This window comes from Anser anser (genome assembly GCF_964211835.1).
Source record: "Anser anser genome assembly, chromosome: W".
Taxonomy (NCBI): Eukaryota; Metazoa; Chordata; class Aves; order Anseriformes; family Anatidae; genus Anser; species Anser anser.
The window spans coordinates 8,820,888-8,847,858 of record NC_139731.1 but is presented as its reverse complement, the minus strand read 5'-3'; the positions used below and the strand labels follow the sequence as shown (position 1 = coordinate 8,847,858).

At 41.4% G+C, this 26,971-nt stretch overlaps 1 protein-coding gene across 9 annotated transcripts in view; it reads right to left on the bottom strand.

The window, feature by feature from the left end:
- LOC310888740 (ubiquilin-1-like) overlaps window positions 1–23,012 on the bottom strand; it is a 34,671-nt gene extending 11,659 nt beyond the window's left edge. For 2 of the 9 annotated variants that reach the window (XR_014576114.1, XM_083815740.1), the window contains exons 1-6: window positions 22,690–23,007; window positions 8,103–8,254; window positions 5,669–5,784; window positions 4,574–4,836; window positions 1,033–1,191; window positions 155–395 (exon numbers count right to left, since the gene is read on the bottom strand). Coding sequence is in view for 8 of the 9 variants with exons in the window: in XM_083815740.1 (XP_083671866.1) it covers window positions 155–395; window positions 1,033–1,191; window positions 4,574–4,836; window positions 5,669–5,784; window positions 8,103–8,254; window positions 22,690–22,848 (1,090 nt within the window). In the remaining variant the exon portion in view is untranslated. Of the gene's footprint in view, window positions 1–154; window positions 396–1,032; window positions 1,192–4,573; window positions 4,837–5,668; window positions 5,785–8,102; window positions 8,255–22,689 lie in introns of all 9 variants that reach the window. The other 7 variants (XM_083815736.1, XM_083815738.1, XM_083815737.1 and 4 more) reach the window with 6 other exon arrangements.
- Between the last annotated feature and the right edge of the window lie 3,959 nt (window positions 23,013–26,971).

Below are 26,971 nucleotides of genomic sequence, written 5' to 3'. Positions count from 1 at the left end.
GTTTGCTTTTCTACAGAAGACTTCGATATTAATCAAATGTTCTGTGAAAATAAATATCAATACAAACTTGAAATCAAAACATCTCTAATAAAACAATCATTTCAGCAAACTCCTTAATATGCACAAATACATAGAATTGCATTAACAGACACACCTCCTAGTCCAGGTCCCAAATTTGGTATGGTTGAGCTCTGTCTCATACTGGCAGAGGTGCTGTTTCCAACGTTACTACCGCCACTGCTCTCACCACTGGTGCTGGCAGTTGTGGAACTCTGAGAGCTGGACTGAGGAGCCCAGGGATTTGGTAAAGGATCTCTATTTTCTGTACGAGATGGCTGACTGTCCCCTCTGGATGATACATTGCTTACTAAGGAAGCAAATGGGTTACCTCCAAACTACAGAGGAAGGAGAAACAAACATATAAACTATTAAAGTCATCTACTTTTAATACTGCTAGAAACAGCAAGTTACCTTTCCAAAATTACATATGAATACAAATGTTGATGGCTCTTGATCAACTATACTCACCATCCTAAAATAAGCCAGTGTAAATATTCTGAAAAAATGCCAACATAGAAAGAGATATTATCAACTCCAGCAAAAAAGTTAATCACACTTCATTTTAAAAGCAGCATTGTTACTATGTTAGTACTTCAATCACAGCAAGATTATATCTTGCATAGTGGTTTCCAACTCTGAAATTTGTTTCTAAGCCTTTTTCTTCCTACCTTAAGTTGCAAGTTACTAAACACACCCTTCCTAGACCTCAGAATTTTATAATTCCAAGAATTAAAAATAAAGAATAAATTTAGAATATTTAACAAAAATGTATTAATGGTAAAATAGCTTCTCGAACTCACAAAACAATCTTTGTTCTTTCAAACTTAAAGAGCATAGGAACAGGCTATGCAGTGGCTTCAAGAAATTAAGTTTTGTCAAGTACACATTTGAGAAGTTACATTATTTACCTTCTTTCATTAAAAAAAAAAAAACAAAAAACATCTTTCAGTGGTCCTTGCAATCATTTCTCACCTGTTCCTGTGCTGCATTCAACATTGGCTCCTGAATATCTGTGTACATACGTCGCAAGGCATTGTAGCCACCTGGTATACTTTCAAGGTTGCTCAAGGCTCGGTCTTGATTTCGCATCATTTCCTGCATCATTGCAGGGTTTCTAGCAAGTTCTAGTGTCTAAGGAAGTAGAACATTTAACTTGTATCAATACAAGAAAATTCATTCTTTTGTGTTTTAACCCTGGTAGGCAGCTAAGCACCACATAGCTGCTCACTCACTTCCCCCCTGCAGCAGGATAGAGGGGAACAGAATCTGAAGGGCAAAAGTTAAAAAAAACAACTTGTGGGTTGAGATAAAGACAATTTAATAAGATAAAAACAAAACAAAAAAAACCACAGAACCAAAGGAAAAAAACAAACAAGTAATGTGCAATGCAATTGCTCACCACCAGCCAACCGATGCCACACCCCAAGCAACTGAAGCCCCCTCCAGCCAACTCCCCCCAGTTGAGCATGATGTCATATGGTATGGAATATCTCTTTGGCCAGTTTGGGTCACCTGTCCTGGTTGCATTTCCCTCACAGCTTCTCGTGCACCCCTGGCCTACTCACTAGCATGCAGTTTGAGAAACAGAAAAGAGCTTGGGTCTGTGAAAGCACTGCTGAGCAGCAGCTAAAACACTGGTGTGTTATCAGCACTATTTTCATAGAATCACAGAATGGTTTGGATTGGAAGGGACCTTTAAGATCTAGTTCCAACCCGCCTGCCGTGGGCAGGGACACCTCCCACTAGACCAGGTTGCTCAAAGCCCCATCCCACCTGGCCTTGAACACTTCCAGGGATGGGGCATCCACAACTTCTCTAGGCAACCTGTTCCAATACCTCATCCACCCTCACAGCAAAGAACTTCTTCCTAACGTCTAATTTAAATCTACCCTCTTTTAGTTTAAAGCCATTACTTCTTGTCCTATCACTACACTCCCTGACATAGAAGTCCTCCCCAGCTTTCCTATAGACCCCCTTTAGGTATTGGAAGGTTGTTGTAAGGTCTCCCCAGAGCCTTCTCTTCTCCAGGCTGAACAACCCCAACTCCTTCAGCCTGTCTTTGTAGGAGAGGTGCTCTAGCCCCTTGATCATCTTCATGACCCTCCTCTGGAGTCATTCTAATACTTGCTGGAGGCCCCAGAGCTGAGCACAGTACTCCAGGTGGGGTCTCACGAGAGCAGAGTAGAGAAGGAGAATCACCTCCCTCAACTTGATGGCCACGCTTATTTTGATGCAGCCCAGGATATGGCTGGCTTTCTGGGCCCACAAGCACACATTGCCAGCTCTTCTCATCCACCAGCACCCCCAGGTCCTTTTCTGCAGGGTTGTTCTCAATCCACTCATTGCCCAACCTCTATTTGTGCTTGGTATTGACCCAGCCCAGATGGAGGACCTCACTCTTGGCCTTGTTGAACTCCATGATGTTTGCACAGGTCCACCTCTCAAACCTGCCAAGGTCTCTCTGGATGGCATCCCTTCCCTCCAGCATGTCGACCGCACCACACAGCTTGGTGTCATCGGCAAAGTTGCTGAGGGTGCAACCAATTTCACTGTCCATTGTCACTGACAAAGATGTTAAACACTGCCAGACCCAACACTGACCCCTGAGGGACACCATTCATTACTGATCTCCACCGGGACATTGAGCCATTGACCACAACTCTTTGGGTGCGACCATCCAGCCAATTCCTTACACTTCAAGTGGTCCATCCATCAAATCCATGTCTCTCCAATTCAGAGACAAGGATATCATGGGAGACAGTGTCAAATGCTTTGCACAAGTCCAGGTAGATGCTGTCAGTTGCTCTTCCCCTATCTACCAATGCTGTAACTGCACTGTAGGAAGCCACCTGATTTTTCAGGCACCATCTGCCCTTAGTGAAGCCATGTTGGCTGTTACCAATCATCTCCCTGCTTTCCACATGCCTTAGCATAGTTTCCATGAGGATCTGCTCCACGATTTTGCAAGGCACAGAGGTGAGACTGACTGGCCTGTAATTCCCCAGGTCTTCCTTTTTTTCATTTTTTAAAAATGGGGGTTGTTTCCCCTTTTCCAATTTATCGGACTGCCAGAACTTCTCACGTATGATGGATAGTGTCTTACCAACTACATCCGCCAATTCCCTCAGGACCCATGGATGCATCTCATCAGGTCCCATGGACTTGTGCACCTTTAATTTGCTTTAAAAAAAAATCATTACAAATCCAAAACATAACAGCATGCAAGCTACTATGAAGAAAATTAACTCTATCCCAGCCAAATCCAGCACACATTCTAAAGTGGAGACATCAGCATTTAACAGTATGTCAGTTACTAATTTCTAACTCTGTTTCAAATTAGGATTAAAGCCAAAACCAGATGTCATCTTAGTGGGAGTCAGTGGTATTTGATATTAGTCAAAGTTCTGTCACAGCTACCAGTATGCTAGTTGAGTCATAGAGCACTGAAAAAAAGCAGGGAAAAAACTTGAATATACCATCCTGTTCTTTCTTCTCTTCTCCTTTTGAGCACAATATACTCTTACCATTTCTAACATCAGTACAGCATTCATCTTATAACACTGTAAGAAACTAAGCTGTGTTTTTGCAGTAGAGAATTACTTTTCTGTATTCCAAGGTAGTTGTGTAGTCATAATAAGGAGAAATGCTAAGTAGATAAGTGGACAGTAGAAGGCCTCACTGTTCCAAAATAAGGTAGAAGCTTGAGAAAAACAGGATGAGCAGTGTGAGAACAGTAAAACAAAGATCACAAGTTCTCAAAACATAAGAAAGGAGAAATTAAAGGGTTGAAAAAAAAAAGAAAAATTGTACATATATGGTATAGAGGAGCGTCGAGTAGCTTGTGAACCTGTAGCACTCAGCCAATGAGGAAACAGGGGAGGTGATCAGGCGTCGGGTAATAGGGAGTAAAAGGTTATGATTTGTTTACTAAAATGCGCTCTTGATTGACAGGATGCCCACCATTGCAATCGCGAATAAAACAGCTTCATAGAAGATCCTGTCTGAAGAAAATTATTGGGATTTTTCTCACAACATGAAGTTGATAAAAATCAATTCCTTTATTTTCAAAATCCTCCATTTTGTTTCCTGATGCCCTCTGCCACATAAGACATAGCTTACACACCACATAATTTTTAACTGTGTAGTCCCAATTGCTTCTAAATAAACTGGAAATAAGTTTTTTTTTTTTGAGAATTATTACTTTTGGTAAACTCACTGTTAGATGAATAACAGAAGATTTCAAGTGGCATCCAATTCTAAACTCAGAAGATATGATTATATGGTTTTTAGCATCTTTCAAAACTATGCTGTAATTTTTCTGAGTTATCAGCCTATTACAGACACAAGCAACTAAAAATAAAAACATTTCCTATAGTGATCTTTTACAGACTTTCTAACAAGCCTAAATTCTTCAACAATATTTCAGCACTCATCTGAGCATATCCAGTTTTGCTCTTTTGTTCACAGTTACAGTATAATCAAAGTCATGAACTTAATAGATCTTTCTACATACCTGTCTCATTATATCTGGATTATTTAGCATGTGACTGATTTCTGGATTTCTCTGTATCAGTTGCTGCATTTGAGGGTTAGCCATAATTAACTGTCTCATCATGTCAGGACTTGAAAGCATACTCTGAACAAATGGATTTTCCATTATCTGAACCATCATTTCTGGGTTGGACATCAGTTGTCGTTGCATCTGACTTTGCAGCTCTGAAAAGTTTGATGCATTTAAGCCCAGGCTACTCAGACCTGCCAAACTTCCAAGACCACCTTTAAGAGGAAGGAAAAAATATAATTATAGCTTTCAGTTTCTAGTATACTTCTAAACACATCCAGGTTCTTTCTAAATATGTAAACGTATCCCACACTTTAAAATAATGAAAACCAATGGAAATTCCATCTTTGCAATGATGTTAAGGAGTCATCCACAAAGAGGCTACTTCATTACATAACAAGACATCTAAAAACCCAAACCTCATCTGAAATATAAGTTGTTACAAATCTAACAGCTTTTATTCTACTTTACTATAGCTAAGGTACAAGGGATACTTGAGTTTTAGGGCCTTGGGTTATTTCCCAACACTTTCCAATACATTTGTAATAAATCACTTATAGCCTGACCACCAAGAAGGGACAGACCACCAAACAGGGATCTCGTAATATGATGCATACTTCCTATTCTAAACAAAAAGCAGAGTTCTTTTTGCTGATGTACCAAGAACTAATAATGTTTTAAATTCTCCTTTGCAGAGCTCAGCGCAGAAAGAAGTTCCACATTTTTAGAAGGTAATAGTAAATCTGGAGAACTGTTTATTCTGGAGACTAGAAGGAGTTAATTACTTATACTGTCAGAATACAACATCAGTGGCACCTGAAGATGAAACATCACAAGCCTGAAGTTCTGTATATAAAAAATAAGGAAACAACTTTCCTTATAACTTATTAGTAAGAAACATTTTACAGCCAATACCACAAATTTTTGTAACTGGTAATTTTTATTTATTTATTTTAGCCCTGGAGCTTCATTCAAATGTAAACAGGATTATTACCTGAAACCAAGGTACCCAAGATACCCACCATGTTACCTAACCAACATTCTTACCCAAGCCAAAAGAGTTACTATTTGTTGAAGTTGATGTTGAGGTACTACTGCTTGATATTGATGCAGTAGCAGTACTTCCAGTAGCATGTGTTTGTTGAGCTGGGTGATCTTGTGATCTGAGGGAGAGAGAGAGAGAAGTTAAAAGATTACAAGTTGGACAAGTAAGTATCCCTACCTCTTGTCCCTCTTGTCCGCTCCTAGCCTACGGGGGGGGGGGGGGGGAGGCACATGGGACAGAGTGAGAAACATGAGACAGTGATACCGTGTACTGTGTAAACACTGTTCAGCAATAGTAAAAATAAATAAAATTGGTGCGTTATCAACACTATTTTGGTCAAAAATCCAAAGCAGCACTACTGCTATGAAGAAAGTTAACTCCATCCCAGCCAGACCCAGTACACAAAATAAACAATGCCATTTAGTAGAGAAACAATGTCATGACAGGACAAGGAAAAGGATGAAGTATTGAATACTTTCTCATCAGTCTATATCAGCAAGACTGGCCTTCAGGAATCCCAGGTCCCAGAAACCAGGGGTAAAGGGCAGGAACAAGGAAGATGTACTGTTGGTGGAAAAAGGTCAGGTCAGGGAATACTTGAGCAAACTGGACATACATAAGTCCATGGGGATGCATCCATAAGTGCTGAGGGAGCTGGCAGATGGCATTGCAAGGCTACTCTCAATCATCTTTGATCAATTGTGGTGATTGGGAGAAGTGCCCAAGGACTAGATGAAAGCAAATGTTGCTCCTATCTTCAAGAAAGGCAAGGAGGACCCAATGGACTACAGGCCAGTCAGCTTCATCTCGATACCTGGGAAGGTGATGGAACAGCTCATCCTGGAAACCATTTCCAGGCACATGAAAGAGAAGAAAACCATCAGGAATAATCAGCATGAATTCACTGAAGTCAAGTCCTGCTTGACCAACTTGATAAGCTTCTGTAATGAAATGACCAGCCTGTAGGATGAGGAAAGAGCAATGGATATTGTCTTCCCGGACTTCAGGAAGGTCTTTGACAATGTCTTCCATAAGATCCTCATAAAGAAGCTGTTGATGAATGGACAGGCAGCAAAGTCAGTTAAAAACTGGCCAAATCACCAGGTCCAGAGGGTTGTTATAAATGGAACCTTGTCTAGTTGGAGGTCAGTAAATAGTGGTGTATTCCAGAGGTCAATACTGGGTCCGGTCCTGTTCAACATCTTCATTAATGATCTGGACCATGGGGTAGACTATACACGTAGTAAACTCATGGATGATATGAAACCAAAGGGAATGGCTGATATGCCAAGGGTCATGCTGCCATCTAGAGGGACCCAGACATTCTGGAGAATTAGGCTGACACAAACCTCATGAGTTTCAACAATGGGAAGTGTGAAGTCCTGCACCTATGGAGGAACAACCCCAGGCACCAGCACATGCTTGGGAGCCACCCAGCTGGAAAGCAGCCTGCCGGAAAAGGATCTGGGGGTTCTGATGGACAACAAGTTGAACACGAGTCAGCAATGTGCCCTTGCTGCTTAAGAAGGCTAATGGTATCCTGGGACACATTAAGTGATGCAATGCCAGCAGGTCAAGGGAGGCGATCCTTCCCCTCTACTCAGGGCTGGTAAGACCACACCTGGCATAGTGCATGGAATTCAGGGTCCCTCAACACACGAGAGACAGAGCTACAGGAACAAGTCCAGACTACCAAGCTGATCAAGGGACTGGAAGGGCAGAGAGAGCTGGGACTGTTTAACCTGGAGTAGAAGCAGCTCATGGGGAACAATATCTATAAATACATAAAGGGAGGGTACAATGAAGAGGACAGAGCCAGGCTCTTTTCAGTGGTACCCAGTGACAGGATAAGAGACAACGGGTACAAAGTGAAATACATGAGGTTTTGTCTCAATATCAAGAAGCACTTCTTTACTGTGCAGGTGACTGAGCACTGAAACAGGTTGCCCAGAGAGGTTTAGTCTCCCTGCTTGGAGATCTTCAAAAGCCACATGGACATGGTCCTGGGCAACCTGCTCTAGGTGTCCCTGCTTGATCATGGGACTTTGACCAGATGACCTCCAGAGGTCCCTTCCAACCTCAACCCTTCTATGATTCTCAGACATCTGTCATGTCATCACTTTTTCAGAACAGGACTTTCAAAAAATTAAATTGATGGGCATCACCACAGCTATTACCACTTTTTCATCCTGTGCCTGGGATGCCTGCCAATGAACTGTTTCCTCAATCTGTATCTTGTTTTAGGGATCCTTAGCCTTATCCTCACAACCTTACAGAATTTGAGTTGCCTCTCTTGTTCCATAACAAGAGTATTTGTACTGCTTTTGAATGTACTGTAGTCAAATCTAGGTTTGTCCAAAAGAAAGCAATTGCACCAGTAATTAAGAACATTTTTAATTTCTTAGAGGTAAATAGACTGCTCGTAATTCAGGTTACCTGTTTTGTGTTTTGATGACCAGGTGAACAGTGAGTCCATCGTGAATTCCATGCTGAATCAAAGTATCTTGATCTTTTAAAATTTTTCCAGCAAATATCAGAACAAGTTGATCAGCGTGGGACTTGAAACGCTTAGAAATTTCTTCCTTGAACTAAACAAAAAGTTATTATATTGAATACTGAACTATTACATTTTTAATAATTTACAGCAGAACTGTTGCTCACATTTATTATACTAACCCACTTGCACTATATGTTCTGCTTTACACAACCTAGAAATAATTCAGTAAGTTCTCAGCTTTTTTTTGTCCAAAAGAGAAATCAAGTCATTCCTTTTCTGCACAAAGGAAGCCAAGTGTTTCATATCTATAGCACTAACTATATAGCTGGTAATAACAAAAATTTGAAGCCACAGTGAAGTCTTTAAGTGGAGCAGTCAAGCACATACCCATAACACAATATATATTATTCAATATGCCAATAAAACTATCTGTTGCTGGCATACTGAGGATACAATGTCACATTTGTGCTAGCGCTGAAAGTAACAGTACCCTTTCTTCTTGAACATAATACTGCTGCCTTCCATGAATCAGAACTAGTATTCCTTTCTGTACAGTCAAAGGTTACTTCTGTGGTGGCTCTACTCTCTCACCCAACTCATGACAGCTACACGAAATGTGCTTCCAGCCCAGGGCATGGTGAATAGTCACATATTTAAGCTGACAGCTAAAATCATACCCTCATTAAAACAATGGAACCTGGTAAGCCATTGTATCCCTTCCTGCATTCTTAACCAGTAATATAATCAGGTTATGCTTCAATTTAGTTTTGACTGAGATTCATTATTCTGCAGAGAAGTATTCTCATAGAAAAAGTAATTAGTTCACAAAACATGAAAAGGCAAATATTCAAGAAAAACAGATCAATTTATTCAACGTGACTAGTCAGTAGACTGTTTCTGAAAGGATGTTAGGCAGTTAAGAAACCCTCCAGAAGTTCAACATATTTAACATTTTTCAAGTAGTATGGTAAACATTATTTTAAAAGAATCCTATTTGAAACACCCTAGCGAGCTCCTGTGGTGGTTTTACTCAGCTGGGCAGCTGAGCTCCACCACAACCACTCTCTCTTTCCCCCTCCTCAAAGGGAAAGGGTTGAGAAAATGTTATGAAAAGGGCTCAAGGGTTGAGACAAGGACAGAGATCACTCAACAATTATCGTCACAAGCAAAACAGACTCAGCAAAAGGAGATTAGAGAAATTTATTGCCTATTACTAACAAGCTAGAGAAGCAAGAAACAAAGAAAAACTAAAAACACCTTCCCCCCATCCACCCTCTTCCACCTCCTCCCCTTGAGTGGCACAGGGGAATGGGGGCTGCGGTTAGTCTATAGTACTTCACCTCCGCCGCTCCTTCATGGTCACTCTCCTTCCCCTGCTCCAACGTGGGATCCCTCCCATGGGATGCCATCCTTCACGAACTGATCCTGCATGGACTTCCCACAGGCAGCAGCTCTTCAAGAACTGCTCCAAATATGGGTCCGTACCATGGGGTACACCATGGGCTGCAGGGGGACAACCTGCTCCACCATGGTCCTCTCCACAGGCTGCAGGGGAACTTCTGCTCCGACACCTGAAACACCTTCTCCCCCTCCTTCTTCACTGACCTTGGTGTCTACAGGGCTGTTTCTCAGTCCTCACTCTCCCAGCTGCTGTTGCGCAGCAGTCCCCCCCCCCCCCTTCTTAAATCTGCTCTCACAGAGGTGTAAACAACATCGCTTGTTGGCTTGACTGGTCAGTGACAGGTCCCTTTGGAGCCGGCTGAAATTTGGCCCTTATCTAACATGGAGCAGCTTCTGGATTCTTCTCACAGAGGCCACCCCTGCAGCCCCCTGCTACCAAAACCTTGCCACACAAACCCAATACAGCTCCCATACACGAACCCCAAATATTAATCTTGCAATGACTTATTACTAAATCATTATCTTATAACAGGAAGGGCTAACAAAGGAAAACCCCACTGTATTATACTCTGAAGGCAAGTCCCTAATTGAAAGGATTTATAGCGTAGGAGGAGATAAAAGAGATACCAAAACAATGAGTCTAAGACACAAGAGGTAAGAAGTCTCTGTGCCTGGGTAGCAGGTAGCACTCAGTCAGAAGTCTCATCACACAATTCCAGTTCTTAGAGAAACATCTTTTAAGTCAACCTTTACACTGGTAAAATTTAGGCTTGCAAGCCTATTCTAGGAAGTCATTTAATCTATTCCTGCTGGAAGTGGGTTACTCACCTAAATTATTCAGACATGTTTATCTAACCTGTTCTAAGAGGTCCCCAGTGACAGAGACTCCATAGTTTTCTTCTAAGGAATCTATTTCAGGGCTTCACTATCCTATTTCTTCATTGTCCTGTCCACCATGGACAATGCAAACAGATTGTTTTTCTCCTCAGAATAAAAGGTTGCAGTAAGGCTAATATTTCCTTGAGGGTTGTTTTCCTATCAAATCATTCCCATCACTCTAGATTTTTAAATCCAACCATATTTTTCTGTAATGTAGGAATCAAAACTAGCAACAGTAATCCATATGAATTCTTATCCATACTTCAAACCAAAGGAATCTACACCTTGAAAGCTATTATTATCATTTATAAGAAAAAGTGAAAAAATCCATATGGGGAAAACACAGTTTAACAGTGTTGATTCATTTAACAGCTATAGTCTCTAGATCCTTTTCTGCAGAGAAATTGTGTAGGCAGTTGCTTCCCATTCTACATTTTTCCGGTTAACTATTCTTAAGAATATACATTCCACTGTGACATTAAAAACAGCAGAAATCCTAATAATCTGATACAGAGATAACACATAAGAATAAAGAACTACCATACTGTGCCAGATCAAAGAGTAACATAGTTTATCCAAACTCATTTACTATCAACAACTTAGTTGTCATCAGATTGCCGATGCTGTAGTATAATCAACGTCCAGACTACTTCAACTTCATCCTAAACATTGTTGCACATTTTTAGAAAGAGATATTTATTCACAAGGTCAAGGAAACAAGACACTTATCATAGAGCTTATCCACACTAAATGTTACCAGTATACAGGTATCAAAGCATATAACACTTCCCTTTCTCTAGTAACATGTAGCCATGGTAATTAGATGACCTGTAAAAACAGTACTACAGTAAGAAATGAATATGTCTGTGAACCATGACCACAAAAACAAACCAAAACACTCCTATAGCAATATATGCAAATGATCCACATGTGCAAGGGATCTCTTTCCAGCCAGTATAATGACTATTGTGAATGCTGAGCTACAGCTTTGTATAATTGAATCATATCTATATTAAAAGCCCAACAGAACTGCAAAACAGTGTCAGGTCTCTTCATCAGCACCACTTGCATTCAGCACAACCTTTCAGCTTCTGAATGAGAAGATATGAACAAAAACCACCTGTTTGATGTTTCATCCACAACAGAAGACCATATAAAAATCTAGGTTACCATCTAAAATATTTTGCAAATGAATCTCCTGATTATTGTTAACAAAGATACAATCAATAACACATTAACACATCTATAGCACACTTTTTGCTGAAGGAAGAGAGTCCAGCAATTGGACTTGATGATCCTTACAGGTCCTTTCCAACTCGGGATATTCTATGATCTATGTATCTGTACTAAAAAAATCCTGAAAAACATTTTCAATACAAGTTGGTTTTCCTGTGTTTTTTTTTTGTTTGTTTTGTTTTTGTTGAAAGTTGAAGTGCCTTGCCTGGATTACCATTTCATTTTTTTTTAATTTAAAACATTTAGAGTTAACAGAAACAAATTAACTATTTTATTTTTACAGGACAGAATAATTTTTCACCTTGAGAATGTTTTTAGCAGCACTCAAACAATTTTGTTTACGCTCTCAATGACTTCCATGCCAAATATCTTCAAATTCACAAAACCCAATACTCTAACAAAACTCTGCTCTTTTGTTCAACAGTAACAGAAGAGAGCAAGCTCCACAAATTAAGTTAAAACTTATTACACCTGCTCAACTTGATCATCTCTAAAGGTTTTGACAAGCATAGGTGATGCACTCTATTGATGCCCAGTTCTGAAAAAAAAAAGTGAGAATTCAACTTGCACTCTCATAGTTCAGCTAGTTTTAGCAAACATTTTGTCACTGAATAAAGCCAATATCTTTTCATACACATGAAGTATAACAGCTGACTAAAAAGGAGACTATTTCATACAGCCATTTTGCAGAACAGATCCATTCTTCAAACATTAACTTAAATATCTGATATTTTTATGGATATAAAGGTCCTATTTTTTTTACAGGACCCTCCTAGGCCAAATTATCCTAAGTGTAAAAAAAAAAAAAAAAAAAAGTCTTAAAACCCAAACTGTCATCTTTTGATGTTACCACTATATAATGATTCAAAAGCTTTCTGCTGCCCCACAGTATGCTACAATAGTTCCTGTTTTTGATGGCATTAGTGCCCATTCACATGACAAAATGCTGTTAAAGAAAACGAATTAAGAGATTTTCTCAATTTCTCTCAACCTTGGTTTAATATGAGACACTTCAAAATCAGATTACAGTAGGCCAAAAGAGGCCCCATGGAATTAAACATCCAACTCCCACTGAAAACAATGTAAAGCAGGCCTCTAAAACTGTGACTGCTTTGAAAATACTAGAGTTATAACCTTTATCTAGATGACAATAAAAAAAAAAAACAACAATGAAGTTCCTGACTCTTCCCAAACCAAACTCTCTTTTGAGCACAGTGTTGGGGACATTAAAGCAAGGGTTTATATCTAGAGGACAGAATTTTACAGTTCCCACAGTTTCTCAAATCACTGTTCTACTACAACATCATTTGAAAAAAAAATAAAATCTTGTTCAGAACTGTTGTTTCAAGTCATAAAATCATAGAAACATACCCTTGATGACTTAAACTTTCAACTATATATTTTAATAGGAATAGCAGTTCACTGATTTATGGATTTAAATGATAATCTTCGTTCAAATTTTAAACAGAGAATACAATTCTAACCAGATCTCCATTTGTAAATGAACAGAATCCCAACACACTGCACATACATTTACACACAATTCAGTAGATAAGTTTATTTATAATTCAGTGTAGTACAGAAAGTAGAATTTTCAGGTATATAATTAAAGAATATACTACAAACTGACAATATCTATTACTACTGAAAACTATATTTCTCACTGAAGAAAGATTCCATTAAACGGTTGAAGTTAAATAAAAACGGAGAAAACAAAATTGAAAAACATTTTCTACGGTTATATGAACGAAACTTGATTTTACTAAGTTTTCCAAATGGACATTACCCTGAAATTTTCAGATAAATGTAGGATTCTCTGCAAGAACTGCAAGCTTCTAAGATTAATATTGCATAGTTGCTATAACCAAACTCTGCTGGCTTAATAATTAAGAGTATAAAGCAAGCTATGTTATTCAGTTTTGGAGTTGCAGCTTTCATAAAATGCATAATTTGATATCTTGCAGCCTGCATATATGTTGGTGGATGGTAACTCTGAATCAATTACAACAAAATCTTCAACTCTGTAAACGCTGATATGTTCATATTAAAAGATACAGGGTAAAAAGAATAAAAGAAGAGTAAAATTGCTTTTAACATAACCTATTCCAACACCTCAGCACTCAATTCAAGTCACTCACTAAGAAAAGATTCATACATAGAAATGTATGAGTAGCCTGTAACATGACTGCTCTCTCTGTGTCTGAGTTTTACTAAACAGGTACGCTCTTTGCTGAATTAAAAACTGGCTTGACAGCCTGGCCCAGAAAGCAGTGGTGAATGGAGTGAAATCCAGCTGGCGACCAGTCATGAGTAGTGTTCCCCAGGGGGCAGTGTTGGGGCCCATCCTCTTTAATATCTTCACTGACAATTTGGATGAGGGAATTGAGTGCACCCTCAGTAAATTTGCAGATGACACCAAGTTGGGGGGAAGTATCGATCTGCCAGAGGGTAGGAAGGCCCTGCAGAGGGACCTGGATAGGTTGGACTGATGGGCAGAAGCCAGTGGGATGAGGTTCAACATGGCTAAGTGCTGGGTCCTGAACTTTGGTCACAACAACCCCATGCAACGCTACAGGCTTGGGGCAGAGTGGCTGGAAAGCTGTGCAGAGGAAAAGGATCTGGGGGTGCTGGTCAACGTTCGCCTGAACATGAGCCAGCAGAGTGCCCAGGCAGCCAAGAAGGCCAATGGCATCCTGGCTTGCATCAGCAATAGTGTAGCCAGCAGGACCAGTGTCCTGGTTTTAGCTAGGATAGAGTTTATTTTCCTCCTAGTAGCTGGTAGGGTGCTATGTTTTAGATTAGGATGAGAAGAGTGCTGATAACATGCTGATGTTTTAATTGTTGCAGAGCAGTGCTTACACCAAGCCAAGGACTTTCCGGCTTCTCGCTCTGTCCTGCCAGCGAGCAGGCTGAGGGTGCAGCAGGAGCTGGGAGGGGACAGACCCAGGACAGCTGACCCAAACTGGCCAAAGGGGTATTCCATACCATCTGACGTCATGCTAAACAATATATAGGGGTGGCTGGCCGGGGTGGGGGGGCCGGCTGCTCGGGGATAGGCTGGGCATCGGTCAACGGGTGGGGAGCAATTGCATTGCGCATCACTTGTTTTGTGCGTATTATTAGTATTATATTTTCTGTCCTAATAAACTGTCTCTATCTCAACCCACAGGCTTCAGTTTTCTCGTTTCTCTCCCCCACCCCAGAGAGGGAAGGGGGAGGGTGAGCGAACGGTTGTGTGGTGTTTAGCTGCCAGCCGGGTTAAAATCACAACAGTCCTTTAGGCGCCCAACGTGGGGCACGAATGGTTGAGATAACGACAGATTTGACAAGAGTGTGTTAAAACAAACTGATGTAATGCTTATCAGAATCTTAATAGTTACTAATCACAATGCCGATTTTTGTGATCTCAAGTATGCTGTGCCTGTTTTCCGAATTCAGTTATATAGCACATGACTTACTGCATACGTTCCCTGTCGTATTACTTATCACTTCTGGGGGTTGGTACAAGGTTATTATTTTGCTGTACTGTGTAACACTGGCTTACGATATGATAAAATTACCGGCCATGAGATTAATCTGGTATTTGTACTCAGCATTGTCATCAACTCCATACTTTGGGAACCCTACCTCAGAAACTGTTAATAATTACACCTTTCATGCTTTTTCTTCAGGGAGCTAGTCTATGGAGGGGTCAGGGGAAGATGTTTTTTCCCATTTGTTCACTCTCCCTTTCTTCTCCTCCAGGCGAGTTACGGTAGCTTTCCAGAACTTTGAATATCCTTGGGATGTTCAGACCAGCATGTTCTCATTGCTATGTCTCCTGAATGCACTTCAGGTTTTGTCTAAGGTTAAACAAATACTTAAGAGTGTCATCCAGAGATCTGTCCTGAGGCAGGATAGTTATGAGTGGCAGGGAGAGTGGGAGGATATGGGCAGGCATCTAGAGCAGTGGGCACCTCCAGTGCTTTGGAAATTTACCCCCGAACAACTGAAAAATCCTAAAAAAACTGGTAGAGTGCTTGAAAAAGGTGTCATCACCCTGGCAGTACCAGACATAAAGAAATCACTGCAACATGCTGGGGCTTGGCCTATGCTTACCGAGCTGCACTCAATGCCAATATAACCCCAGTGACAGACCCAGCGGCCACTTCAACCTCTGAGACAGAGCCAGCGGCCACTCCAAGCCCTAAAACGGGCCCCAAGGCTGAGCCAGGGAAACAAACTGTACCAGTGTCGGTTGCACCCGTAACCAAGATGAGAAAATGGTATATAGATTCAGGTCGTTTGGAACGCAGACAGTCTTCTGCTAGGTCTAAGTATAGAGAAGACGAGGCTGGGCCATCAGAGGAGCAGGAGGATGAAGATGAGGATGTCGAAAAAATAGCGGTATCTAGCCGAAACCTATACGAGTGTGAGCTATGAGATGTGCAAAAAGATTTCAGTTGCTGTATAGGTGAGCAGCTTGTCACCTGGCTGCTCCCGTGCTGGGACACCGGAGCCAATTGTGTGGAATTAGAGGGCAGGGAAGCCAGGCGCCTGGGATCCCTTGCTAGAAATGCAGGCATTGACAAAGCAACTGGAGATGGAGTACGACCTTACAGCCTCTGGAGGCGTCTCCTGTCAGCTGTGCAGGAAAGGTATCCCTTCAAGGAAGAACTTGTATGTCTACCAGGCAAGTGGACCACCATGGAGAAGGGAATCCAGTACCTGAGGGAATTAGCCATACGGGAGGTGATTTATGAGGACCTAGACAATGCACAAATATCCACAGATCCAGATGAAGTCCATGTGGCGGAAGTTTGTAAGGAGTGCACCATCATCATATGCCAGCTCATTGGCAATAATGGCCTGGAAAGAGGATGAGGAACCCACAGTGGATGAAGTGGCTAAACAGCTCCGGCAGTATGAAGAAAGTCTCTCCACTTCCCTACAGGCCTGTGTCTCAGCTGTGGAGAAACTCTCTGAAGAAGTCCACCAACTTAAAGAGAGTTTATTTTCCTCCCCACCTGTACAAACCAGTGTCTCAGCTATTAGGGGTAAGCGTTCATCCGTGCAAGGAAGATAATATGGTGGGTACACACCCCACGCCACCCTGTGGTTTTACCTACGTGACCATGGAGAGGACATGAGAAAATGGGATGGAAAATCTACCGCGACCCTAGAGGGACGGGTACATGAGTTGCAAAAGAAAACAATCGGGAAAAAGGGGTTCTCTGAAAAGTTTGCTGCTCCAACTTCCCGCAGGCAGTCCTTTAAACACAGAAACGAAGATTCTGACCAGGACTAGAGGGGCCCTGCCTCCAGCCAGGGGGAGGAAAGGGACAATCGAGTTTATTGGACTGTGTGGATTCGATGGCCTGGCACGTCAGATGCACAGAAGTATAAGGCTTCAGTAGACACTGGTGCACAATGTAATCTAATGCCATCAAGCTATAAAGGGCCAGAGCCCATCCGTATTTATGGGGTGATGGGGGGATCCCAGCAGTTAACTGTATTGGAGGCTGAAGTGAGTCTAACCGGGAATGAGTGGGAAAAGCACCGTATTGTGACTGGCCCGGATGCTCCGTGCATCCTTGGCATACACTATTTGAGAAGAGGATATTTCAAGGACCCAAAAGGTTTCCAGTGGGCTTCTGGCATAGCTGCCTTAGAGACAGAGGACATGAAACAGTTGTCTACCTTGCCGGGTCTCTCAGAGGACCCTTCTGGGGATGGAAGAAGGATGGAAGGCTGCTGTATGGAGTCCTACACGACGAATTGCAGAAGCTGCTGAGGGAGAAGGTAAATCGAGTCAGTTTGCAGAAGTGAAAGCCATCCAGCTGGCTTTAGATATTGCTGAACGAGAAAAGTGGCCAGTTCTCTATCTCTATACTGATTCATGGATGGTACCAAATGCCCTGTGGGGGTGGTTACAGCAATGGCAGCAGAGCAACTGGGAGCGCAGGGGCAAACCCATCTGGGCTGCTGCATTGTGGCAAGATATTGCTGCCCGGGTAGAGAACCTGGTTGTAAAGGTATGCCATGTAGATGTTCATGTGCCCAAGAATCGGGCTACTGAAGAACATCAGAACAACCAGCAGGTGGATCAGGCTGCTAAGATTGAAGTGGCTCAGGTGGACCTGGACTGGCAACATAAGGGTGAATTATTTATAGCTCGACGGGCCCATGACACCTCAGGCCATCAAGGCAGGGATGCAACATACAGATGGGCTCGTGATCGAGGGGTGGACCTGACCATGGACACTATAGCACAGGTTATTCATGATTGTGAAACATGTGCTGCAATCAAGCAAGCCAAATGGTCAAAGCCTCTTTGGTATGGAGGACAATGGCTGAAATATAAATATGGAGAGGCCTGGCAGATTGATTACATCACACTCCCTCAAACCCGCAACGGCAAGCGCCACATACTTACAATGGTGGAAGCAACCACCGGATGGCTGGAAACATATCCTGTGCCCCATGCCAGAACCTTATATAAGAACCTTATAGACACTTGGGCCAAAGAACGTGGTATTGAGTGGGTGTATCACATTCCCTATCATGCACCAGCCTCCGGGAAAGTTGAGCGATACAATGGACTGTTAAAGACTACACTGAAAGCAATGGGTGCTGGGACATTCAAAAATTGGGATACGCATTTGGCAAAGGCCACCTGGTTAGTCAATACTAGGGGATCTGCCAACCGAGCTGGACCTGCCCCATCAAACCTGTTACGTACTGTAGAAGGGGATAAAGTTCCTGTACTGCACGTAAGAAACATGCTGGGGAAGACAGTCTGGGCTACTCCTGCCTCAGGAAAAGGCAAACCCATTCGTGGGATTGCTTTTGCTCAGGGACCTGGATGCACTTGGTGGGTAATGCAAAAGAATGGGGAGGTCTGGTGTGTACCCCAAGGGGATTTAATACTGGGTGAGAATAACCCATGAGTTGAATTGTGTTATGTTAATTATTATATAATACTGTATGTCATCACTACCATGATTCCTATATGTCAACGTCCTGTTAATGGTATCACAGTAACAACTACGCAGATACTGATGAATGAATTTTGATAGAATTGGACATGCAAAGTGATGTGATGGAACGAGAACGGGCTTCAATGTATGACAATCCAACATCACACACCATCTCTTCTGCCCTGAAAGACTGCAATGACAGATGGAGCCTGAAGTCAGTCATGGACTACGCAAACTCAGTGAACATCCTATATAATGAAAATGGTGGTCAATTGGAATGTATTGGAAAGGGTGTAATCTGAGCATGACATTAATGGTATGGAATAAGGGGTAGATATATGTCCTGGTTTTAGCTAGGATAGAGTTTATTTTCCTCCTAGTAGCTGGTAGGGTGCTATGTTTTGGATTAGGATGAGAAGAGTGCTGATAACATGCTGATGTTTTAATTGTTGCAGAGCAGTGCTTACACCAAGCCAAGGACTTTCCGGCTTCTCGCTCTGTCCTGCCAGCGGGCAGGCTGGGGGGTGCAGCAGGAGCTGGGAGGGGACAGACCCAGGACAGCTGACCCAAACTGGCCAAAGGGGTATTCCATACCATCTGACGTCATGCTAAACAATATATAGGGGTGGCTGGCCGGGGTGGGGGGGCCGGCTGCTTGGGGATAGGCTGGGCATCGGTCAGCAGGTGGGGAGCAATTGCATTGCGCATCACTTGTTTTGTGCGTATTATTAGTATTATATTTTCTGTCCTAATAAACTCTCTCTATCTCAACCCACAGGCTTCAGTTTTCTTGTTTCTCTCCCCCATCCCAGAGAGGGAGGGGGGAGGGTGAGCAAATGGCTGTGTGGTGTTTAGCTGCCAGCTGGGTTAAAACCACAACAACCAGGGAGGTGATTGTCCCCCTGTACTCTGCTCTCCTGAGGCCACACCTTGAGTACTGTGTTCACTTTTGGGCCCCTCACTACAAGAAGGACATCGAGGCCCTGAAGCGCATCCAGAGAAGGGCTACAAAGCTGGTGAAGGGCCTGGAACACAAGTCCTATGAGGAGCAGTTGAGTGAACTGGTGTTGTTTAGTCTGGGGAAGAGGAGGCTCAGGGGAGACCTTATTGCTCACTATAACTACCTGAAACAAAGTTGTGGGGAGAGGGTGGTCGGCCTCTTCTCCCAGATAACCAGCGATAGGACTAGAGGGAATGGCCTCAAGTTGCACCAGGGGAGGTTTAGGTTGGAAATTAGAGGACATTTTTTCCTCAGAAAGCATAGTCAGGCATTGGAATGGGTTGCCCAGGGAGGTGATGGAGTCACTGTCCCTGGGGGTGTTTAAGGAAAGGTTGGACATGGTACTTAGGGACACGGTTTAGTGGGTGATATTGGTGGTAGAGGGATGGTTGGGACCAGATGATCTTGGAGGTCTTTTCCAACCTTAATGATTCTATGATTCTAAAAAACACACTGTTAAGTCAAACCTACTACACAAGGAATCGCACAGACTGTGTTGTCATGAATACATGAAGAAAGATAAACAGAGCTAACTGAGCTGAAGTCTCCTGTGTATTTCAAATCAGCAGGCTTATAGGTATTCATCCTTACCTATCATGAATACAAGTCTTTATACAGAACAGTGTATGGGCCTGTAAGTTCAGTATCTTCCCAAATCAAGTAAGCAAATATTTGGTCCTTATCCTAATACTGAACCAAGCTGTACCACAGAAAATAAAGACATATGGGTGACACAATCAACTCACCTCCTACAGTGGCTTGGTGCTTGACTTGTGTGTTCTTTTCCATTCTAACCTACGCATACTGCCTGTTCTGGAGGAACAGCGTAGGTCAGCAATAACAAACTATGTTGCTGAAGTCTTCAAACAGATGAAAAAATTCATCAACTTTGAACAGCTGCAAACCTGGCTTACAGTCAATGAAGCAATATAAAATACATTTTTGTAGCCCTAAATTTAGCCTCAATAACCTATTTACTTTAAAATCTTACGGTTTTGTTCTGGCAGTATCCTGAAATGACTGTAAACAAAAACAAGCCAAGTCACTAAGCCGTAATATTAGCTACAGGAACATACAGCAAAATACAAGTCATTCAGTTGTGTGGAAAAAAAAGTCCTGAACTCACCTGCAAATAAGGCAGACATTGCTGGCTTGCCTATACCAACAGAACAGTTCACTTGCTGATCCCAGATACATTTGAACAGACACTCAATTTGTTTCTTATTTGAGGCTAACATATTTTCTGGGCTAGCTCTAGAAATATCACATCTATAGTTGATGCTTATTATTAACACATTATTTTGACATTTTAAGAAAAATAGCCAATACTAGTCACACTACAGAGACTGTAAGTCCTGCAATTTTTTGTACTATCTGTAACTTGGTCTGGGAAATCAATGCAAATGGAGGGCCCACAGGGACAACAGCAGTCTTACTTCACAGTAATGGAAATTCAACTGCAAGTCTAACCTGTTAATATTACCTCAAATGGATACCAATAAAATGTTTAAAGTTTAAGATGTCTTCATTGTCTATAATTATTTTAAAGCAATACATTATATTAATCATTAATTTTTATGACTGGTTTCAATAAAGAATTACAGTTTTGTTAGCTTGTTTAACTATTTCTTCAGTTTTAAGACAACTGTCTACTAGACAAACCTGAAATTACCATTGGGATTCACATTTGAAATCGTCTTATTAAGGTTAGATACATTATAAAATTTACATCTTAAGTGAATTTGTTTATAATTCCTGCAGTACTCAGTCTTATTGCGATCAAACAGTTTTTCAGGACAAATGCGATCCTTAAGTTATATCCAGCATACGGGGTTCTTTTTTTTTGTTTTTAAGTAACTACAAAGAATTTTATAACAGCTACATCGATGCTATTCACAAGTCTATGAAGATCAGAGAAGTGAAAAAGTGCCCATTTCAGATTGAGATTGCTGGGAATACAGTGGACAAAATCAAAAGCAGACAACAATTTCAGCTTTGGTAGAAAAGCCTAGAAATTAAGCTTACAGAGTAGCAGATACCATGCAATACTGCAGCTGCCAAACGACCAGTGAAGACAAGAAGAGTAATCTCACCTATCTGGCAGGTGGAGAGCAGACCAGTGAAACATGTCTGGAACACTTATAAGCCAAATATTGGCATAAAAAAGAAAGCTTGAATCTTGAACTGCCCCAAGAGTAAAAACTTGTAAGAAACACCAGCGTTTACTGCACCTTTTCTGTTTTGTAGCCCCCAAACAAATTAAGTCTTGGTCAATATTCACATGGAAAGCCTCCAAAGAAAACATAAGTGTTGCAGGAAATAGCGTCAATGATTCAGTAGGTGCCACTGTTTCTCTTGAGCCAAAGGCATAACTGGACACTAACTTCCATAAAAACGCAGAACAAAAACCCTAACAATTCAGAGTTATCAGACCCTAAAAACTGAACAGAGAACAAGCTGTGCTATTTGTAGTGGAAGTTATATAAGGTCTGAAGACATGGCTTTTCTAAAACTGAGATGTTTGCCATAACCTACTCGCTGTTTCTAGTCAGTTTTAGATTTAAAAAAAATATATTGTCACTATATGCAATCACATACATGACAGTACTATGTTTTCTACAGTTGCACTAGTTAGCTAACAAGCCTCCTACTGTCAAACTGAGTCAGCTCAGCAGGACAACTCAGAATTTAGAAAAGAAGCTACGTCCACTTCCCAAGGCCAGCTCTCAGCATCGCAACAGGAAGAAGAGGAGTCGTGGTGGAAACAAAGCAGCAGGTTTCTTCACCACTCCCACTAGCCTCAGTTAGCAGCACACTCCGCAAGGCCGGGCCAGCCCCGGTGCTCACCCAACAGCGCCGATAACAGCTCGGATAAGATGGAGCTGCTTTGTCATCGCGAAGGACCCTCTCCACCCTACAATGCGAGAAGTAGAAACCACAGGCGAGGGCTCTTACCCCGGGCAGGGCAGGGCTGCACCCCGCCGCCCGCCTCCCCCCTCTTCCCCCGCCGCCCCCCCCTCTCCCCTCCCCCGCCGCCCCCAAGCCTCTCACCTGCTGGATGTTGCTGGTCTCGGACACTGCAAACTCCTCCTTCTCCTTGGGGGTCTTCACTGTGACTCTGATGATCCGCGGCTCAGCAGCAGTGGAACCCTGAGCAGAGGACTCAGGAGGAGTATGGGCCCCCACAGGGCTCTCCGCGCTCTCCGACATGACGGGTGGGGCCTAACTCGCTCAACCACGCACTTCCAAACGAGTCCTACGCGACACAACCTCACTCCCAAAGCGGCGACCAGAAACAACTCAGCTCAGTCGCGACGCACACTGATGACGCCCCAAATCAGGGAAGTTACTAGAAAGGGGAGTTGTCTCCCCAGACGTGGAGTTACCCTCCGTGCGCTTGCGCGCCAGAGGTGGTAGTTTGAAGATTTAAATCTTAAAAAGACATTTCTAAGTAGTTCCTTAAGTTTGCTTGGAAGATTTAAATTTATTTTCAGATATAGATAAATGATTTCAGTACATTGAAATTCTAAGTAGATGTATTAAAAACGTTATTATGAAGTTTACAATATTAATGTGTTGATGTCCTACATATAATTACATTATTGCTTACATATACTATAATGCACAATGACTTTGTATGAAATATCAAAGCCATGTTGTGTCCTGTATAGCTTTCATCTTTAAAAAGAAGAGGGAGAAAAACTATATACAGCCTCAGAACCTATATAAAGACAGATCATAAACTGCCTTTTGCTTCTCATACTGCCCTGCCGGTGAGGAGGCTGGGGGTGTACAAGGAGCTGGGAGGGGACAGAACCAGGACAGCTGACTCAAGCTGGCCAAAGGGATGTTCCATACCATATGACATCATGCTCAACCATAAAACTGGGAGACGTTGGCTGGGGTGGCTGCCATTGATAGGGGTCTGGCTGGGTATCAATCGGCTGGTGGTGAGCAATTGCATTGTGCATCATTTAGTGTTTTTTTTTTGTTTGTTTGTTTTTTCTTCCCTCCCTTTCTCTCTTGTTAAACTGTCTTTATCTCACCCCACGAGTTCTCACTGTACGAAATGGTCCATCAATTCGTGTCACTAAGGGATTTGAAGGGTTAACATTGAGGCCCGGGTTTAGGCGATAAGAGAACAAAGGGATTTTTTAGAGGAAAAACTGCTGACTCTGCATGGGACGTGCAGTAGCTTCTGACATCCGGCCAAGAGACTACCAAATAAGGAGGAAGACCATGAGCCTTCAGCCCGAGCGACCCCCGAGAGACCACCAGAGACTGATACGCAGGCGCACCTGGGAGGACTTCGGATTCGGGAAACCAATTATAATAACCCTGCCTCTTCTAGAAGTAGTAATGAATATGTATTAGCCTAGGAGCATAAAAATCAGCCATCTTACGTAACGGGTGTGCGTCTTGGTGGAGCAGAGACTCCCGGCGCACCCAGCACTGTTTGCTTGCCTCTATTCGTTTAATAAATTGTAAACTTTGATTGCAGTCCTATTTGGGACTCAGTCATTTATAACATCACACTTTTACCTTTTTTAATTCTTTCCCCTATCCCACTAAGGCGGGGGGAAGTGAGTGAGCAAGCGGCTGTGTGGTGCTTAGCTGCCTGCTAGGTTTCCTCCTTATTCTCTTCTCTGTTTCTTTCTTTCCTACTTCTGCGTTCTCTGATGACTGCACAGGTAACTCATAGGGATTTGCTAATCCATTTTAAGTCAGGCAGCTCCTATTTGTTCTCTGTAATGCTCCCTTTAACAACTATTTCAATATAAATAATATCCCAGGATTTAGTACCACATTCAGTGCTGCACAAATTGTGCATTTTCATGGCCATATCACATTTACTGACAGTACACACAGGGCAAAAAAATTTGAATTTTGTCACAGCACAAGATGAACTATTTACTACTGAGCATGCTCTGAGGCAGGACACGGCATTTTTCAGAGCTAAAAAGTAGAAAAGATCTTTTTACATGGTAGTTGCATGTGCTAGCTTCTGCATCTTGCAACTAAAACTCATGTATATACACACAATGAAAATAAAAGTATACAGATGTGCTATACAGGGAAAAGAAATAATGACTATTGACATTGATTAGATTCAGATTCAGCCACAGCAAAATGGCTTTGCATGAGCTGCCGCATTTTTAGTTTTGGTTTGTTGAAGCTTTCACCATTTGCATACTACTACATTTGCATCAGAATCATAGAATGGCTTGGGTTGGAAAGGACCTTAAAGACCATATAGTTCCAACCCCCAATCTTGATAGTCATTAAATGAAGAAGTCTTATTAATTGAGAAATTTTAAGAAATGTTAAGAAAGCAAGAATTCAAGCATACAAATTGAAGAACAAGTTTTATTGAATGATACAGAACTTCTTATGGCATTACAATTGAAGTTTGAGCTCTGCTAGTATATTAGCTTTCTATTTTTTCTTTAACAGAATGTGAAACAATTATTCAGAATGTTAGTCAATTATTCAGAATGATAGTCATACTAGTAATTGCAATTTGTACAACAAATACATAGATTTTTCCAAAACCCTGATTTTTATTTCTTTTCTTGGCTTTGAATGTGGTGGCAAAGGAGATCATCTGCACTGGTCATCTTCTGAGTGTCTTTTCCCTTTTTTCCCCACCCTGTAAGAGAATTAAAAACAAATGTTTACCTAATATACTAGACATGACACTTTATATCTGCAGTTATTTTCTATATTAAAGTAGTGTAAGTTAACAAAATAAAGGCTTAGGGTATTTTTTTAATGCATACCTTTGTATAATTTTACAAGTATATTTATATGAGACACAAACCTATCTGAACACTACATGTTGACATAAATTAATACAGTCAAGGCACTTGTAGGATACACAACTGAGATAACATCTGAGGATAAAAAGCACACTGCTTTATTGATTTTTGTTGTTGTTGTTGTTTGTTTCTTTGCTTCTTTGTTTTGAACCCACCCAAACATTTTTGGTTTATTTTTTTAAAAGGCCTACTAGAGTTTCAAAGCAGTATTACAATAAAGAAGGCAAGTCTAATGTTATTGAAGACAATACCACAAGAAAAGTGGTAGTATAAGAAGGGTTATCTTGGACAGCCTGGGAGGATTATAGGAGAGAATAGTAAGAGCAGTAATGATGATTCCTGCAAGGTAGATGAGATTGAGTTTTCAAAAGAGAAAGCTGTGAAAACATAACAGCATATTGGACAGAGGGAGGCAAAATAAGCAGGAGGAGGAATGATTTTGTTGTAATTATGAAGCATAGAACAGACTTTTTTTGGTATTTTTTTTTACTGTTGCCCGGATCATTCATTATTACAATTAATTGCAAAACAATTATTTTTTATTCTTTTTGTTTGTTTGTTTACAGAGAAAAATACTAAACATTAGCAAAAGCATAAAGAGCAGGGGAAAGAGCAGAGAGACTGAAGTTGTAAGCCTGAACAGTGATGTGACAGTAACAATAGATTTATTTTAGTTTCAATTAGTGGTATAAGCACTCTGCTTGCCTGTAAGAGACTGAACAAGAATATATATTTGGGAAATGTTGCAAGACAATTTTAAGTAGGAACTTGCTCACTTGTGGTAAAGTGACAAGGGAAAGAAGACGAGATTAAGTACAGAACACCATGTAATATTAGCCAAAGAATTTTACGTAATCAGAAAAGATTTGTTGCTTCAGAAAGAGTAATTATGGCATAATGGGTCAGTTTTCGTGAATTTATAGTATTCCAAAACAAAAACATGTTGCAACTTGAAACAAGATCGGCTGCCAAAGACTAGAGGGCACCTGAGAAGTTTCTACTATAAACTATAGGCTCTCCTTGTAATCTATGCAAAATGTCACAAAGAAAAACAAAAGTATGTTAAATAAACCATGCAGAAGTACAAATCCTTATTCTCATGGGGCTAAGTAACTACACTCTTTAAAGAGTCAGAAGTTTAAGCAGCATACTATTTATATGAAAGTTAACTGAAATTCACTAACATGAGTTGCAATTGCAGCCAAGCTGAACAAAACAGCTTATGCACAGTCAGCAAGACTCTTATCACTCACATTTCAACAGAATTTGCTCTGAACCTCCTACGAAAAAACTTGGCTATAGACAGAAATAAGATATAGAATATGGAAAAGAACATGTGGCCAAAAAAAGTCACAAAGTCTGTCAGTCTAGTTACACAGACACAGAGTATGAAAGGTGTGAAAAGAACTTGTTGCATTTGCTGTTTATTTACCAGTATACTTGAAGAAGCTTTAAATCATAAAACAGGTATCAAAGTTCTACTTGCCAGAACTGTGCTTTTACTACTGTTTTTT